We start from the raw sequence: 16,888 nt of genomic DNA on the forward strand, positions 1-16,888 counted from the left end.
CGAGTATGAGGACTTGTCACAGTCAGGGTGAAGTCAAGGTAAAAGGGCAGGGCCAGCCTATAGTATATATACTATAGCCTGTAGAGTAAGTACTAGACAAGTTGCTTCGCAAAGATCCTTTAAACAGGTTACTCTGGAATAACAGTAGTATTAATCACGAAGATAGGAAAATTAGGTATAGTAGAAATAAGCGTCCTTAAATATTCCTCCGTTCCTACCATTTTCCTACTATTAGATTGTTATATCAAGCAGTATACCCAATCAGGTTGCGTATCCCTGTATACCATTCTCCTACCATCAGGATGGTATACCAGATAGTATACAATCACATGTTCCTTTGTCTGGTTTCCTCGCCCGGCTTCGTAAACGATAGCACATAACCACCACCCTGCCGCTCGAATCCATCATGTTTCACTCCAGCGCCTCCATTGGTCGGCGCCGTGAGCGCCCTAATCCTATTCTGGCTCGAAAGATCAATGATATGTTTGTCGCTCGGCGGATGATCGGTTGATCGTGGGCCATTTGGGGATGGAGCAATCTGGTGAACGTAATCCCTGCCATGCCTCTCACCGCGGAACTGGAGATGTGGCATTGTCGTTACGCGGCCTGGAGGGTTGAGATGGTCTAGTCTGGATTTGTTGGTGTAGTTGTTATTGTCGGCCAGAACGAAGTCGCTTGATTCTCTCTAGCTACTGAGTGTCGACCTACTAGGGAGGTTGTGTGGTCACATGACCTCGGCTAGTTGCCTAACCGAGGCCTCCAACATACCCCCGTAGGCAACTTGCTAGTATGAGGCTGGCAACCTTCCTAATTTGGTAGTCTAGATACAACACCTGGTGTTAAGATACGGAACTCAGGATAAAAACGCGGGAAAAAACACATGAACTACGGGGAAAAACCATGGAAAAAACCTTATTCTAATATCCTCTATAAAAATAAGAAGCAAATTAGCCTACTAGATGACCTCTTGAAGGTTAATTAATCTTACAAAGGCTTCAAAACAGCCTGTATTAAGTGGCTTAGTAAATCTATTGGCTAGATTACGCGTCCTGTCAATATGCAAGAATTTAACCTTGCCTGCTTCTAGGTGGTCCTTAATAAATAGGAAATGGTTATCTAGCTACTTTGTAGTAAGCAAGAAACCTGTTTTCTGGAGCAATTTGACAGCATTATTGCTATTAGTTGATATTGCAATCTTCTTGTTGATTGGTAAGCCAAGTACTATAGCAAGCTTCCAGATGTATAATGCTTCCTTGACTGTATGGTCGAAAGCAATAAGTTCTGTAATGGTTGTAGATGGGGCAAGCACTAATTCCTTTTTAGAGGACCAAGATATTGGGCTGCCTGTGTAGAGTATTATAAATGCCTTGATACTCTTACCATCAGCATGATCTTAATACGCGGTGTTGATATAGATCTATAGACCCGCTTCAGGATTTTGACCAATCTATAGGCAATATTGGTGGCATTTTAAATACTATAGTAGATTTTTGACGGCCTTTAGGTCATATTGGATTAGGGAGCTTATATAATATTGCAGTTGGAATATGGCATACTAAATATCAGGCTATGTTTTAGTAACAAGCTAGTTGAGCTAACCTAGGACTATTGCAAAGTTGGAAACCAGAGCCAATTTAGCGTTCTTAGCATCACTCGGGCTAGATTCTTGCTTCTTAAGCTTTACATGGTAGGATTGGTATACCAGATTCATGGGGATGTTGGTGCTACTGCATGTTGCTATACTATACTTGGTAAGGATATCCTTGGTGTAGGTATCCTAGCTTATTAATATAATGCTAGAATCAGGATCCTGGTGGATGGCGCAGCCTAGAAATTGGGTTGGTTCCCTGATTACTTTTAGGTTAAACAATTCCCCAAGATTGGCCTGAATATTGTTGATGCCAGCTTCTATATCATTGGCAAGTATTAGGTTATTAATCTATATAATAATATAGGCCTTACCTCTGTAATATATGCATGGCTCCTTGTATAGTAGTATAAATCCCATAACCATAAGCTTTCCCTTGATCTCTTTAAACCATAGATGGCCTGCTTGTTAAAGGCTATACAAGGCTTAATCTAAATACCAAATCTTGTCTAATCCTCCAGGGGATTCAAATCTAGGTAGTTGGTGCATGTAGATGCAATAATCTCTTAGTGCCGCGTGGAGGTAAGTAGTGACAATATTAACCTGCCTTATCTTCTTCTTTCTTACTGCGACCATGGTAAAGAACATGCGGACTGCTGTATCCAATAGCACCAGCACCAAGGAGTTATAAAAGTTAATTCCAGGCTATTAGTTGTTCCTATATATGACCTAGCGTGCTTTAAAATGGTTAACAAAGTTATCCTTATCCTGCTTTAGGGTAAATACCTATTTCCCAGGCAAAATATGAGCCTTAGCCCGTGTAGGCCTCGGGACAACCATAAAGGCATTTATCCAAGCAATATTATTGTATTAAGTTACTATTGCAGCCTTCTATTAGTCCACATATAGTAACTGTATGGCTTCTTTATAGGACTGTAGGATCCTAATATTAGTAGCCTGAAGTCTCTCTGAAGGTTTGACAATATCAAGCACTGCGAGTAATTGCTCATTCCCGAGCCATGTAGGTGGAATCCCCTTATTGGCTCGCTTTAACACGCGCCTTTCCCTAGCCATCAATTTAATAACAGGCCAATTCTCAGCTGCATGGTCCTTCCAAGGTCTTCCACGCTTTTTAGGGACAACGGGAGGAGGAGGAGGCGGAGGAGGCAGAGGAGGAAGCAATTCAGGCCAATTCTCGGGTTCTCTTGTGGCTTCGGGGATCCTAGTTAATAAGTTTGACGTGTGGATGTTCCCCGAGCTGAATAGGGCTCTTATATGCTCCTCATGGCTGGTATTAGCTATTTGCAACTAAAAAAATGACAGTAGAGGGTCAGGATTCTCTCCAAAAGGTTGGTGCCAAGGTAGAAGGACTTGTGGTGGGCGAGGTAGGTATAGAATTAGGCATTATAGGGTCTCGGGTGGCCAAATAGCAACTTGATGACGTTAATGTTCGGGATCCTGATCCCTGCTGTTGGCTCGGCTTGCCAGTAGTGATCCTACAGGTATATTGGATTTAATCTGCTGGGTATAGCTAACCTCCGGGGTCTCTGGTAGTAATATTAGGCTGGCATCCTGCATCTCGACATCTCTATCCCTATATTGTTCCTTCACATGCTTAATAACCTCCTTAACTTGCTCTTCCGCTGGGCTAGCTTGCTCGGTTAATCCACCCCTGTTGGGTGCAGTATCTGGTTGTGGCGGTATATTGGGGTATTGTGGTATGGGCGTATTCTTCAATATATAGACCATGGTAGGTTCTCCAGGATTGCTAGTAGGCAATTTGGATTCTACATCTGCGGCTAATAGCTTACTATTAGGATAATCATCACGATATATACAGGATTTATCAAATACAACATCCCAAGACCTTATTATCTTATTATTAGCAGGAACCCATACCTTAAAGACATGGCCATAATCTCTATTATAGCCAACTAGGTACCCGAGCTTGGCCTGATATCCCATCTTCTTAGTAGTAACTTGGTCCTCTTTTAGGATATGAACCCATGCCCTGCAGCTAAATACTTGGAGGTGCTTCAGGGGCAGATTCAGGTTGGATTGCTTGAACTATTCTCTCTAATAATATATTAGGGCTCTTGGATCTTTATCCTTTGGCCGGGGCAGCCAGTTCACAATATAGGTGGTGGTTTCAATAGCTATTGGCCACAGCACCTCTGGGAGACTGCTGTTGATAATAGTGGCCCGGGCTATGCCATTTAGATAGCCTCCAAAATATTCAGACAGCCTGTTTGGCTTGGGAGTTTGTGGAGGGGTTATTTTGCATGTGATGCCTTTATTAGCAACCTTCTGAATGAATACCTTGAATTCCAATCCCCTGTCTATTAGGAATTGCCGGGGATATCAGCCTGTATTAGTATTTAACTACTTATATAACTGCAAAAGTTTCCCCAAGGCCTGACCCTTATCCTTTAATATGTATATAGATGTCAGGCAGGTTGCCGTGTTAATGTAGATTAGGTAGTATGGGTAGCTGCCGTGGCCTATTAGCTTTATTGTCTGCATGTTGGTGTACCACAGCATGGTAGGGTTATTGGCATCTAGATCTTTGCTGCTTTGGACTTCTTGGGAGACTTGTCTCTTGGAGTATATATTATTGCATGTATCACATATAAATAGTTGAATTTGACCCAGGACTAGACCAGAACCTTTAATCTTTGGGATACTGGCGTGGCCAAGGTGATGGTGAGCCAGAAGGGTCTCATTAATATTAGCTGCCGCCGCGGCAACGAACTCCTTGTCATCCACGGGATCTAGGGGGAAGGTGTTAAGGCAGTAGACCCCATATTGCTTAGGTGTAAATGATATAGGCATGTTGGTTGACTAATCATGGACTATTGTGTCTTTTACAGACCAATTTAACTGATTCTCCCGAGCCCGAGCGATGCTATAGAGGTTGAATTTTATATTAGGGTTGTAATAAGTATTAATCTTGATCTCTTGTGGTTTACTATAAAGATCTTGGAGCTGTAGTTTAGCTTGCCTATATCCATGAGTCTTGCTGTCTGATATCCCTGCTGTTTGGTAGGTATAGGGGCTCTCATCTTTCTGATATAGGTGTAGCAAGGTAAAATATCCCTGGTCTGTGACTATATATCAGGCCAAGCTGGTATCCCAGATCCATGGTCTAGTCCTACTACCCGAGGGTACTGTGGCTGCTGCTATAGTGGCGAATTCAAAGTCATTGTTGCTATATGACGCCTCCATGGCTGCATGTTGCCTGGTATCCTTGCTTTTTGAATTCAAGGGTTTTGATGACTTTGGCTAATACGCCTAATAACTATCATGGGCCCGCCAATCCTCTTTCTGTTGTTTAGGATTAAGATAGTAGCAGGAATCTGCATTATAACCAGGGCTTTTATAGTATATGTAGCAGCTATTATGATTTTTTTTGTTTTTTGCATTTCTGAATAAGTTGATATAGTTGTTAATTAACTGGCTGTTTTTTGGTCTGTCTTGCTTGGTCTTTTTACCCTTTTTCTTCTAGCTTTTATTATTGTTGCCCTCTCTGTTGTTGGTATAGTTTGGGGCAGCCGTGGAGAGTTTGATATTGGCTGTTACCTGCGAGATAGCTTTATTGTAGAGGTTGTAGAAGTCTGCCTACTAGTATATTATTACCATGTTATTGGTAAAGGTATATTACTGGGTGAGGACCCAGTTTGGTAGATCCTTGTGGAGGTTGTGGAGGGCCGCAAGGGCAGCAAGATATGGGCCAATATTGACCCCTATATAGTCTGCTGTGGTATTGGCATCCTTATACATGTTAATATATTCTATAATGCTTCCAAATTGGTTTCTTGTTATTGTTATAGCTTTGATCCCTATAATTCTATATTATGTAGTCCTTTTGCCAATAACAATCTTCTTTATTTGGTCATAGAGCTCATCTATAAGCCTCAAATTTGGTCCTGATGCTTGCAGCTGTCTAGTAACCTGCTTGGATACTTGGTTCTTTAGCCATAAGGCTACTTGGGCCGATATGTCGTCCCAACACTTGTGGTTTGGATCATTGTTTTTTGGACGTGGAATAGTGCTGTTAATTAGCTGATCTAGGTTTTGAGCCTGTAGGATTGATTATACATGCCAATTCTAGTCCTTAAAGTCCTCCTTGCCTTCTAAGTGGTCCAGTACACCTTCCAGCTTCTCGCTTAGAGACTCAGGAAGCAGGTAGCCCTGGCATGTTGTTTGATCAGCAATGGTAGGATTTCTAGTATTCTGACTAGTATTTAACATGTCAGCTATTGCTAATCAACTAAACCTTCTTTAGCAGCTTGTAGGATCATTGATTCATCAACTAATATAGGATCCTGTCGGCTCAACCCAACAGTATGCCCTGGAAATGGTTAAAAACTCTGCTACAGCAATACTAGAAGTAATAATAGCACTTAAATTGCTGCAGGAGGGTTCTAATGGATTATAAAGGGTTGTTCTGACTTCAAAATAGGGGAATATCCTGAGTCTAGGGGCTCATAACCTGTTGGCCAGAACAAAGTTGCTTGATTCTCTCTAGCTACTGAGTGTCGACCTACTAGGGAGGTTGTGTGGTCACATGACCTCGGCTAGTCACCTAACCGAGGCCTCCAACAGTTATCACCATATGGGTTGGTTGTTGTGCTAGACGTCTTTGTTTCTGGTCTTGGTGGATGAACATGGCAACCTTGACCTAGACTTGGGTGATTAAGGATAGAGAGTCTGCCTGCTGCTGAATTATTTTTGAACTGGTCTGGAAACGTCGTGCAGCATCTGGACGTCAAGGATGGGCTGTAGCCGCCGCCATGCTTTTCATTCCCAGGTGGGGACATTTCGCATACAATCGAAGCCTGAAGGTCAAATGGCAGGATGAGGGTTACAAGATGAGAAAAAGAGTCCAATTACAGCCTCGAAGGATGAACAAGGCAAATCTTTCGAGGTCCTTACCCGAGTTCATGCTCTGCAACCTCTGCTCAGCTTCATTCTCTCCGCTGATCCCTGTCGCTTTGACGGACAAAAGGGCCTCAGGGTCTCGATTCCTTGTTAAAATTATGTGTCAAAAGTCTCCCGACACCCGCCCTACAACGAAAATATATATATACTTCAACGCTTAATATTTCAACAACCCCAACAAATTAAGGCTTCTAAATACATGCGAATTGAAGCTATTTAGTACTCTGTATACCAGCCACGAGCTTGATAAACTGCTATTATCCTGCGTGGCATTGAATTGATTAGATTGTTGATTGAGGCCTGCGGAATAGCCCACCAAGATTCTTGGATAGCTTCTTTAAAATGCTTCCAATTGCTTCAAGATTGACCTTCTAAATAGAGACAAGGATGAAGTTCAATAAGCTTCCGCTTTAAGAGATTCCATACGTGCTCGATAGGGTTTAATCAGGCAAATATAGAGGCTATTTAATAATATAAATCCTATGCAATTCAAACCATTCCTGCGTGTTGATAGCTATATAAATTCAAGCATTATCTTGCTGAAATGGAGTACCAGGTTTGTAGTATTTAATTAGCCTTTCCTCTAGTGTTTTTATATAGGATTTGGCTGTATAGCCCTATTAGGGGCTGTCCTTATCCCTCTCCATGACTACTAACTTTGATTGATTATCATGCTAGATAGCGCCCCAGAATATTTGTAATATAGGCTTCCTATAATAGTAGAGATTTACTAGATCCTCTCTAAAGCCTTCTTTCTAGTATTAAAAGACAAATTTCAAAGTGTTTATTTGCTTCGCGCTGAACAAAACATTTGTTGGAGAATACCCAGGTATATTAGGCCTGATTTCGCAGCCATCTTCGCGCAAAATTATAGTGTTTTTAGCTACTTCCTTAGATAAACGTATCCTCTTCTTGCTCCGCCACTTGCAGATATGATATTTCTTTAGAGCTTGTTGAATAGTTGAGATAGAATGCTGGCCGGGGGTCTTAACTGTCAAGGCCTTCCACGAGATATCCAGGCGCTTGCGTACCATGCAATAAACCTAGCACTTAGTTGTTTTATTAAGTTTCTAAGGTCAACCCTTCCTAGGGCGCGATCTCATGATATTGTGCTGTAGGAAGCACTTCTTTATATTATAAATTATCGAGCAGTGCACCTTGAACTTGCGCGCAAGATTAGTTAGCAATTCCCCAACCTTCAAGCTATATAAAATAGCTGAACGCGCTTCTGGTGAAAGCTCTTGAGCAGGCCTTCGATTTCCACTTATTTCGGTTCCGAATGACCTCATGGTAGTTGGGTAAACCGTGGTTGAAGTTGTGGTACTGTTTACGCGTTCCCGAGGTACGCGCTAAGTGTCGGGAAACTTTTGACACGCTATGTACTCTCGTCAGCAACATACCAGATCGAAAATGGAGGGCGTGTTCGATGATCCTGCTGTCTTTGCGGCGTATACATGCGAAAAGGAGAATCCAGGACACGTCTCTGCGGCGGCCTCGCAGCTGGAGGTGCTTGACTGGGTTGAGGACCAGGCATATCCAGTCTCGCAGATTCTGTCTCTTGACGAGATTGCTGCGACCAAGCCGGTGCTTCGAGTCATGTTTGTCTCGCTCTTGAATGGATGGTTGAATTCTAACAGACCTCCAGCTTCCCTGAACTCAACCGACCAGAATCTCTACTCAGAGAAAGTGTCTTATGGCTTGCGAGGCATTACTCCATTCCAACGGCCTTTCTCGAAGGTGAGGGCCGTTCTACAACTCACTCGTTTGGCTCCATGGATACCAGCAATGGATACAGATGTATTCCCTGCCCTACAAAGTCCTCCGAGGTATACAGAAGACAGAGCTAAGGTGCGTAGGCTGTTGGTTCAACTTCGTCTGTAAGAACATCACCGTCGTCGAGGCGCCCGGGTCTGAGCCGGTAATCGCAGACCCCATACTGGGGCAGTCCTATAGACATAGTGATTTTACCTGGATCCTTTCGCGGATTTACTTACGCTGGTATATTGCCTCAGGCCTCCCGAAAGGCGTCACTCTGCTCTGTTTCGGCGGACACCGCATGCTGAGGGAGCGATTTCTAAGGATTCCTTACGTGGCCGTCAAGGACGGGGTCGTCCGCGATCCTTTGAGCCTGTTTGTGGTGATCCTGCACGAACTCTCTGCGGTCATGGATACAAAAGTCTCGGAGCTGTCGCGGGTATTTGCATCAATTGAGATTGTACGTCGGTCTGTCTGTCTGTTATTTACGGCGCTGACATCTACCAGAAAGCCCTTGGAATGAACCGTGACAGGGAATCGTTCACCGGCCTGCATAATATCTCCAAGCACATTATCTTCCTCCAAGAGAGCTCAGAAGCAGCTCTAGAGACGATGAAAAATCTCTCCAAGCACCACGGCGACCTCTCTCCCAAGTCTACAGAAGAAGAGCGAGCTGCCGGTCAAGTAACGCGGAGGTCCATCACGCAGGTCGAAGCGGAGTTTCAAACCGTCAAGCTGCGTCTGAGGAGTCTGGATAGACGGATGCAGAATGTTATTGCGCTGGTGAGTCAATTTATTCTGATCTTGTAGTGTACCTATGGCTGAGGTCATTGTAGTCTTTTCATCTGGTCACCCAAGAGGGAAACGAATTCCTCCAGGCTGACAGTAATACGATGGCGACGATTGCGTTCGTCACATTGATATTCTTGCCTGTTACCACTGTCTCTGTAAGTGCTCACACTCAAGACACCAAGTAGGTCCAATGCTCAATACATTTATGAGGTACTGATCCACGCAGACAATCTTCGGTAGCCAATTCTTCAACACGGCCCCTGACAACGCCTCTATCGAGGTATCAAAAGACTTTTGGATTTTCTGGGTGGTGTCGATTCCGCTGACGCTGGCTGTTCTCCTGGGGTGGTCGCTGTGGCGAAAACAAGGTCTTATCGAGAGTAATATTGCCTGGAAGGGCGTGCTCCGATCAGTGTTTGGTCAACGTGGAGGGCGGGTTACACAAGGCAGCTTTGAGCTTGGGCCTCGGGATTAATGATTGAGATATAATGGGAATATTATAAGGCGAGGCTGAGTCGGTGTTAGATTGGCTTGTTGACTGGTCTGAGGTCCTGCAGGAATATGAGCGGATGGAGTCTGTCATTTGCCCGGTGGCTACAGTTGTAAAGAGGCAAAGCAAGGCGATTCGCGAAATTCTGCGCCGATGAACATCGACGGTGAGGCTCAAGGGTCTGGATGGCAGTGCGATTTCGTAGATTAACTTAGGGCAACCCATCGACAATCTCTCCACCACTTTCTGCAATCACGGCTGAAGTCCAGAGATACAGACAACATCAACAAAGCTGTCGATGTCGGGCTCGTGCTCGATTTCACCCTTAAGCGCGTCGCAGCGCCCCGGCAGCCTCCTTTCTCCGTCGCAGAACCGTCAAATTCCCGTCTAACTAGAAAAAGCAGGGGCAAGGAGATGCAGAGCTTACGGGAGGGACTTACACCTAACGTGACTGATTCCTCCGAACATCGCATCGAAATCGGGGTATCTTCGACAGACTCGCAGAAGGCCAGCCATGCCGATACGAGACATGTACTTGACCATCGCCCTAGAAATGACAATTCAATTAACAAGCACGACTCCTAGGAAAACGATCAGCTATCAAGTACGACTCCCAATTGCTCACCAGGAACGCTTCTATTGGTAACCGCACCTATGTCCTCATGGGCCTCCTCTACTGCCAACCCCAAGCCAACCCAGAAAACACAGCCTTCCAGGAATTCCACTACCTCTCTCGCAAACAACGGCAAGAGCGTTGGGGCTGAGGAGGCCGCTTGATGAGACGGTGTCTGCTTATGGTGATTATGCAACGAGTCTAGGGGTAATATATAGGCTGTTTCTTAAATACCTGCCCACTGCCTCAGGCTGTGTCCTGAGCCTTTCTTCAGTCAGCTCCGGCTATTACAGGTGTACAATCGGCTCCATGAGCAGACTAAAGTGATTATAGGATGGGATAAGTGGCAGATTGAGTGCCAGCTACCACGATGTCCAAGCAACATGTAGACATGGCCGGCATGATAGTCAATACATAGTACATATAAGTAGGCATCCTACAAATTTGCGCACGGAAATCACTGTTAGCCTCCCTGTAGTTTTCTGGTTTCTGTAGCAAGTGATATATATCCATGTCTCCACAAGGATCAGCTCAGGCTACGCACGCCTAGACCATGTTCGCCGCTTCCCATGCCGCGAATAACCCTAGCAAAATATAAGAAGAACAAGAAGAAGCAGAAGAAGAAGAAGGTTATTTGTTGACCACCGAATACCCTCAAATCAAAAGTCCTCTAGGCCATACTCTGAGCGGATCGAATTGCCCGCTCAGCGGAGTCTAGGTGCCAGCGACAGATCGTCAACAGCGACACCAGCTGACTTGCCTGCTGCCCGGGCAAGTTGTTATTGAATTGTACCAAATCAGAAATGAATTTGAAGGAGTCTTGCAGTATGCCTATATCGGTTCGAGCCTTGGAGCCCCGGGGTTCGTCCAGAATGTGCATTGTAAGTGTGACGAAGGAGGCGAAGACGGAGTTTAGGACGCCGCTACGTTGTCAACACAGGCATGGGAGGAACGAGGGCATGAGTAAAACTTACCGAACTCCAAATGGCGCATAGACTGGGACGTAGCGCGTCAGGCGAAGTGCCTTTCGAGCGGAATGTGTGCAGGCTGCGAGGGGTATTATTTGAGAGTTTGGGGAATCCGTGTGGACGAGGGACACTGCTCTATATAAGGAGATGACTGTGTGATGATAATTAAGGAGAAGAAGGGCAATTGAGAGCCTGGAGAAAGAGGTCCCTTCCATGACATCCAGCGAAACTTCGCATTCTGGGTGGACGGACTTTCTCCATGCGCGGAGTTGTGATAAGATATCTTCTACTTCAGATGGGTCGTAGCGTGCATTGCTCGAGTAGAGTGATCTAAAGATACGGGCTCTGATGACGGCAAGCTGGCAGAGGTGTTGACCAATGGGAAGCCGGAACCCATTGGGGAGTCTGATGGTGCCTGCGTGGTCGTTTCCGGAACGTGGCATTTCAACGTCAATGCTGCTATCATCTTCACAGGGCGCAAGACCCTGGATAAAGGATATCCTGGGCGCGTCAGACAGATGTGCAGGCAGAACAAGGCACGATTTACATTTTGTCCAGCACGTAGCCGATCCAGAAGACACGCGCTCTCTGTTCTTGAACCAAACCCTCACCTTCAAACGGCTGCACGTGCTTAACCCCGAGTGTTCTGGCTTTCCGGATAGCGACACCAAGTAGGCCGTGAGATAACGGATATTCGAGACTGCAAGTTATGAGGAGCACCTGAATTGATTAACTATATCCCATTGCAGGCAGGGCGGCTAAGAGAACGAACCATGCCCAATAGAGCTTCCACATCAGCCAAGGTTGGAGATTTGAAAATCAGTCTCGGGATCGTGTCAAGGGCATTCTTGAGGTATCCGTCGCATTTTCGCTTGTTCTCCACCGACTGTGGAGATTGTAGAATCTGGTACTTATAGCCCAGCGCCAGGACGATATTCAGGGATGCCCAGGATGGTAAGTTCTCACGGATTCGAGGGTCGAGATACGTTCGTTCCGTTAGCCAGCTGTCAATATATTCTCGATAGAGGGGAAAGGCGACGTGTATCGAGTCCGCGAACCCGAGAATCATCTGTACGAGTTCTCCTTCATCCGGTAACGGTATGAACTCTCGCGGACGAACTGTAGTTCCCAGGATATCATTTTCGCAAGGGCCGGAGTCAACTTTTGCAAGGCATGAGAGCGCAAACTCGACGTTGTCCCGGAAATCATCATCGCCAAAGTTTGACATTAGGCGACGGTCGTTGAGCAGCTCGCTCGAACTCGCTTTCTAAATCAGTCGGAGTGCTCTGTAAAAGGATGGCATTTGACGCATACCGTTGCCGTATATCCAGTCATACAGAGCGACCTTTGTCCACTGCTTGCCGGAGATGAATGTTGAAGCGTCGGACTCAATTGTCAGTGGAGGGACGTGCGCCGTTGAAGACTTCGGGGTGGCTCGAGGTGTAATGATGCATGCGATACCTCGTCCTTCACATGCAATACACGATGGGGAGCCCTCAGTCTTCTCACACCTGGTCTTGCCGCGCCTGCAATAATCACATGCCTGGAGAACATGTGAGCAGACCCACGGGATGCATCGGACCATCGCAGTCAGAGCACGCACCTTTCGCATTCGAACTCGAGAATATTTTGGTTTATCGAGGGTGAGGGATGGCTCCATCGAGATTTACCGTCAATGATGCACCCGAATGCACGGGTCGGGGAGAAAGAATCGAGCACCGGGATGCCGACCGTGAGCAAGTTACCGGCATGCCTCCGCTAAAAAAAAGGTGAAAGAGTTGAATCCACAGTGGAGCAGTATTCCGAGGTCAGCCGATGCAATGCCTACTCGGAGTAGGGTTAGGATTTTGGTTGGTGAGATCAAGTCTCCACCACGGCAGTTATCTGGACAAGGACTGCACAATTCCATTGATGCCCCTGATGCACAAAGTGATGCATAACACGCCCATCTAGTGAAGCGGCAGTAGATTGTTTTCTGGGGTAGACTTGTGCACTTGCAACCGGTGTTATCGGTTCCTGGCCATCTAATCGGCCCGGATAGCAACGCACCACGCAGTGCCATCTCGCCATCTCGCCCATGGGTGCTCCCTCCGTAAAATGGCAGCCTGTCTCTCCTTTTCTTCACTCTGGATATATCTTCGGTGCCAATTCCGCCACACGTTGCTTGTCAGCGCATCTTTCTTTTTTATACTACTCCCATGGACAAGCCGAAGCATACCCCAGACGGCAGCCTGTCAACCCTAGTCGGCAACGACAGGCCATCCTCCGACGACCGCGACATTGAGAAACAAGTAGATTCTAGCGGTGATCCGCAGCCCAACAAACAGCTGTTTCCCGTAACCGACCTTGCTCGCGGTATCGTAGGATGGGAGGGACAGGACGACCCCGACAATCCTCAGAACTTTGTCCCTGGTAAGAAATGGGGACTGCTCCTCCTGATCAGTGCCTGCACCTTAATATCACCCCTTGCGTCGAGCATGTTCTCGCCTGCGGTCACCTTCATGGCGGCCGATTTTGGCGAGACAAACGAGACGCTTCTTTCCTTTACCGTCAGTGTATTCCTACTAGGTTATACGGTATGTTGTATCCAGCTCAATGGGTTGTGTGACAGACTAGCAGAGAATTGTCACAGCATTACCCCCACTAACGATTTGCAGTTTGGGCCTTGCCTTCTCGCGCCGCTGAGTGAGATTTACGGACGGCGCATTGTGCTAAGCGCGGCAAATTGGTTCTTTGTTGTGTGGCAGATCGGCTGTGCGCTTGCACAGAACATCGAGACCGAGATAATATGCCGTTTCTTCGCAGGCATTGGAGGCGCAGGGTGTATTACGCTGGGCGCTGGAGTCATCGCAGACCTCTTCCCAGTCGAGCAAAGGGGCAAGGCAACCGCTATCTGGGGGCTTGGTCCTCTTGTTGGACCGGTAGTTGGTCCAATCGCAGGCGGTTTTATTGGCGAGAATGCAGGCTGGCGCTGGGCTTTCTGGGTGTTGCTTATTGCCGGCGGCGTCTTGGCCGCAGCGGTCGAATTGCTTAACCAGGAGACATTCGCACCGGTGCTTATTAGATGGAAACTTGAGAAGATGGCAAAAGAGACGGGCCGGACAGATTTGCGCAGTGCTTATGATGGGCTGGATGGAAATGCAGATTCAGGACCGGCTGCCGTGAGACAGGCTCTGAAACTCGGGCTCTTACGACCTCTGCTTCTGCTCGTCAGGTCGCCCATTATCTTGCTTCTTTCAACTTACATGGTGAGATCCACGTCCCATCGAGCAGTTTCGATGCACCACGGCTGACAATTTCCTACTCTGGTACAGGCATTCGTTTACGGTCTTCTATATTTGTTCTTCACCACAATTTCATCAGTCTTTACCTCTCGGTATGGCTTCTCCAGTGGGCTGTCCGGGCTTGCCTACCTCGGCATCGGTATGGGCTTTCTCGCCGGTCTTGCCTTTATGGCCTTCACCAACGATCGTATCCTTGTCCGGTCAACCGCAAAGAACGGCGGAAAGTTTGAGCCCGAGATGCGCTTGCCCCTGATGATCTTCTTCTCAAGCATCCTCCCCATATCCTTCTTCTGGTACGGTTGGGCAGCCGACAAGCACGTACACTGGATTGCGCCGATTATCGGAATGTTTCCCTTCGGCGTGGGGATGATGGGCGTATACATGCCGATTCAAACCTACGTCATTGATTGCTACCCCAAGTATGCCGCCTCTGCCAACGCCGCCTTAACGGCTTCGAGGTCGCTGGTTGGCGCACTCCTGCCACTTGCAGGACCTACTATGTTCGCGGATCTTGGTATAGGGTGGGGGAACTCTCTCTTGGGCTTCCTGGCTTTTGCATTCGTTCCAGTGCCAATCTTCTTCACCAGTTACGGAAAGACTATTCGTGAGAGGTGGCCGGTAGATCTGGACGGCAAGAAGGGTTGAAGAATCACACAGTTTGTGACAGAGGTCTATCCCTTGAACTCTCATAATCATCTTACCTGGACCTGGAATAGGAACAGACCGGCTTGTTTCCGATTTCTTGACTTTAGAATATGATCCGCTCATTTTTCCATTGCATATAGATAGCGATATCTCCCCTTTTATTAATACCTGGCGCATGACACAACCCAAAAGAAAAGAATATTAATGAATACCATCCATGAAATATTCCATGTCAATCTTGGGATGTACACAGAGCAAATTCACTTTTCTTGTCAGCCTGACGGCCTACGTATCCCCGTGGGACACCGACTCAATCAGGGTTTAGTTATTAGCCTCAAAGTCCACAATGCGTAGTGAACCCCAACCTTGACCTTGAGCCACCCCGAGACCTTGACCAGGGAACTTGTAGAAGGCCTTTGTGCTATCGATGTCCGAAGTCTGCAACTGGGGCGGGAATTCGTATCCCATCACCGAAGTTGGATTCCGCGGTCCAACCTGCACAGATTTCGCGCTCTGTTCCCTCTCCGGCGCAAACTCGTGGCGAAGCCCTAGGACGTGCCCGAGCTCGTGCAAAAAGATGTTTTTCAGATACTGCACAGTCCCCGGCCGGAACGCAGCCGGGTAGACGTTCAAATTGTTGAGGTCCAAGTCATTCGGGAAGAAGGCCTCAGCCAGTGTCCCGGGGCTTCGTTCCTCCGCGAAGCACAGGACAAATGCCGCGTCTTCGATCTTCTCGACCCATTCGAAGCGTACGCCGAGGTCGAGGGAGTTCCACTCGTTCGCTGCTTCGTTCAACTTGCTCGCGGCTAGCAGAGCAAGCTCGGGTTTGGGATAGCCCTGTGCGAGGGTCGCAAAGTTGACGGTTGTATTCGCTTTCCAGCGGGGGATCGTGTTGCCGAGCCCGACTTGAAGGGACGCGATACTCGTGCTTCCTGCGAATACCGCGGGAGTCGGCTTTTGGGTGACGCAGGGATAGCAGTCCACCCTGGAGGCGGGGGTTGCGGCTTCAGAGGGGGGTTGCTGTGATGGGGTGGTTTGGGGGTTGAGAGTCTTCAGAGCCTCGGGGCCAACTTCCTCCTGGAGGCCTCGAATGAGATTGGCACGTGAGGGTTTGATGGTTCGCTGAGGATGAGGCATGATGAATGGTTTTGGTGGGCCAATGGAAGTTCCACACCAGTTTGTTTTGCTATGATCCAGCCTAGTATATATGATTTCGAGGTTCTGCCTTGAAGAGAACACGAGCAGCTTCTACTGCGGTAGAGGTGGCTGTACTTATACTCTAATGACCCTTGCTTGCGCAGCCGCATACTGACTGCATTCTAAGGTGGATCCCAGATTGTGGGCAGCATAATCACCCGACGTGCGTAACTCTGGACCACACTGGATGGTCGGGTCATCAATCTGTTATAGATCAAGGCCGCAGAATCTAGATCTACTGCCGAGCAACAGGGTTCCAAGCCGAGTGCAGAGCGACCCCGACAGATGACCGCTCGGAGACATGGCCCGTACTGGGGAGCGTGACACAAATAGCTTCTGCGGAGAACCCAGGGACCAATGCCATCAACGAGCCTCATCGTGCGCTGGTCCAATTCGTTGACCCGAACCAAACTTTCGGGTTGTCTGGGCGCGCCCAATATCCGCTGCGTTGTAGTGGTCTGACAAGCGACGAATAGCATAGTCTGAACATCACTTCTTTCAATTCATGGAAGAATCAGCAGACATTGTCGTCGTACTTCTAGATCCAACTTGGCCGTGACCGGCGTATGACCAGTGCTTTATAAATCTCGATGACTCTCTGGCTGTTGGTAGTTC

The 16,888-nt window shown here is 47.3% G+C and overlaps 6 protein-coding genes across 6 annotated transcripts; 3 read left to right on the top strand and 3 right to left on the bottom strand.

The window, feature by feature from the left end:
- Window positions 1–136: 136 nt before the first annotated feature.
- Window positions 137–667, bottom strand: BJX67DRAFT_360270 (uncharacterized protein). The gene has a single exon (XM_071029747.1). It carries the CDS (start codon window positions 590–592, stop codon window positions 326–328), a length of 267 nt encoding a protein of 88 aa, XP_070883753.1. The 5' UTR covers window positions 593–667; the 3' UTR covers window positions 137–325.
- Window positions 668–7,903: 7,236 nt separating this feature from the next.
- Window positions 7,904–9,662, top strand: BJX67DRAFT_199055 (uncharacterized protein; the record flags this gene model as incomplete). The annotated part of the gene is made up of 6 exons (XM_071025428.1): window positions 7,904–8,127; window positions 8,175–8,326; window positions 8,386–8,744; window positions 8,792–9,067; window positions 9,121–9,231; window positions 9,303–9,662. The coding sequence occupies 6 exons, from the start codon at window positions 7,907–7,909 to the stop codon at window positions 9,549–9,551; spliced, it is 1,368 nt and encodes a 455-aa protein (XP_070883754.1). The 3' UTR covers window positions 9,552–9,662.
- BJX67DRAFT_360277 (uncharacterized protein) lies at window positions 9,590–10,414 on the top strand. Its single transcript, XM_071029748.1, has 2 exons — window positions 9,590–10,097; window positions 10,152–10,414. The coding sequence occupies exons 1-2, from the start codon at window positions 9,981–9,983 to the stop codon at window positions 10,341–10,343; spliced, it is 309 nt and encodes a 102-aa protein (XP_070883755.1). The 5' UTR covers window positions 9,590–9,980; the 3' UTR covers window positions 10,344–10,414.
- On the bottom strand, window positions 10,409–13,066 carry BJX67DRAFT_360279 (uncharacterized protein). The gene is made up of 6 exons (XM_071029749.1): window positions 12,751–13,066; window positions 12,462–12,690; window positions 11,920–12,410; window positions 11,695–11,867; window positions 11,154–11,648; window positions 10,409–11,102 (listed from the first exon to the last, which is right to left on the bottom strand). Exons 1-6 carry the CDS (start codon window positions 12,805–12,807, stop codon window positions 10,850–10,852), a joined length of 1,698 nt encoding a protein of 565 aa, XP_070883756.1. The 5' UTR covers window positions 12,808–13,066; the 3' UTR covers window positions 10,409–10,849.
- Window positions 13,067–13,345: 279 nt separating this feature from the next.
- On the top strand, window positions 13,346–15,076 carry BJX67DRAFT_373611 (MFS transporter; the record flags this gene model as incomplete). The annotated part of the gene is made up of 3 exons (XM_071031421.1): window positions 13,346–13,723; window positions 13,805–14,395; window positions 14,462–15,076. The coding sequence occupies 3 exons, from the start codon at window positions 13,346–13,348 to the stop codon at window positions 15,074–15,076; spliced, it is 1,584 nt and encodes a 527-aa protein (XP_070883757.1).
- Window positions 15,042–16,429, bottom strand: BJX67DRAFT_199081 (Metalloprotease). The gene has a single exon (XM_071025429.1). It carries the CDS (start codon window positions 16,211–16,213, stop codon window positions 15,398–15,400), a length of 816 nt encoding a protein of 271 aa, XP_070883758.1. The 5' UTR covers window positions 16,214–16,429; the 3' UTR covers window positions 15,042–15,397.
- Between the last annotated feature and the right edge of the window lie 459 nt (window positions 16,430–16,888).

This window comes from Aspergillus lucknowensis (assembly GCF_044049455.1).
Source record: "Aspergillus lucknowensis strain CBS 449.75 chromosome Unknown BJX67scaffold_37, whole genome shotgun sequence".
In the NCBI taxonomy this organism is placed as follows: Eukaryota; Fungi; Ascomycota; class Eurotiomycetes; order Eurotiales; family Aspergillaceae; genus Aspergillus; species Aspergillus lucknowensis.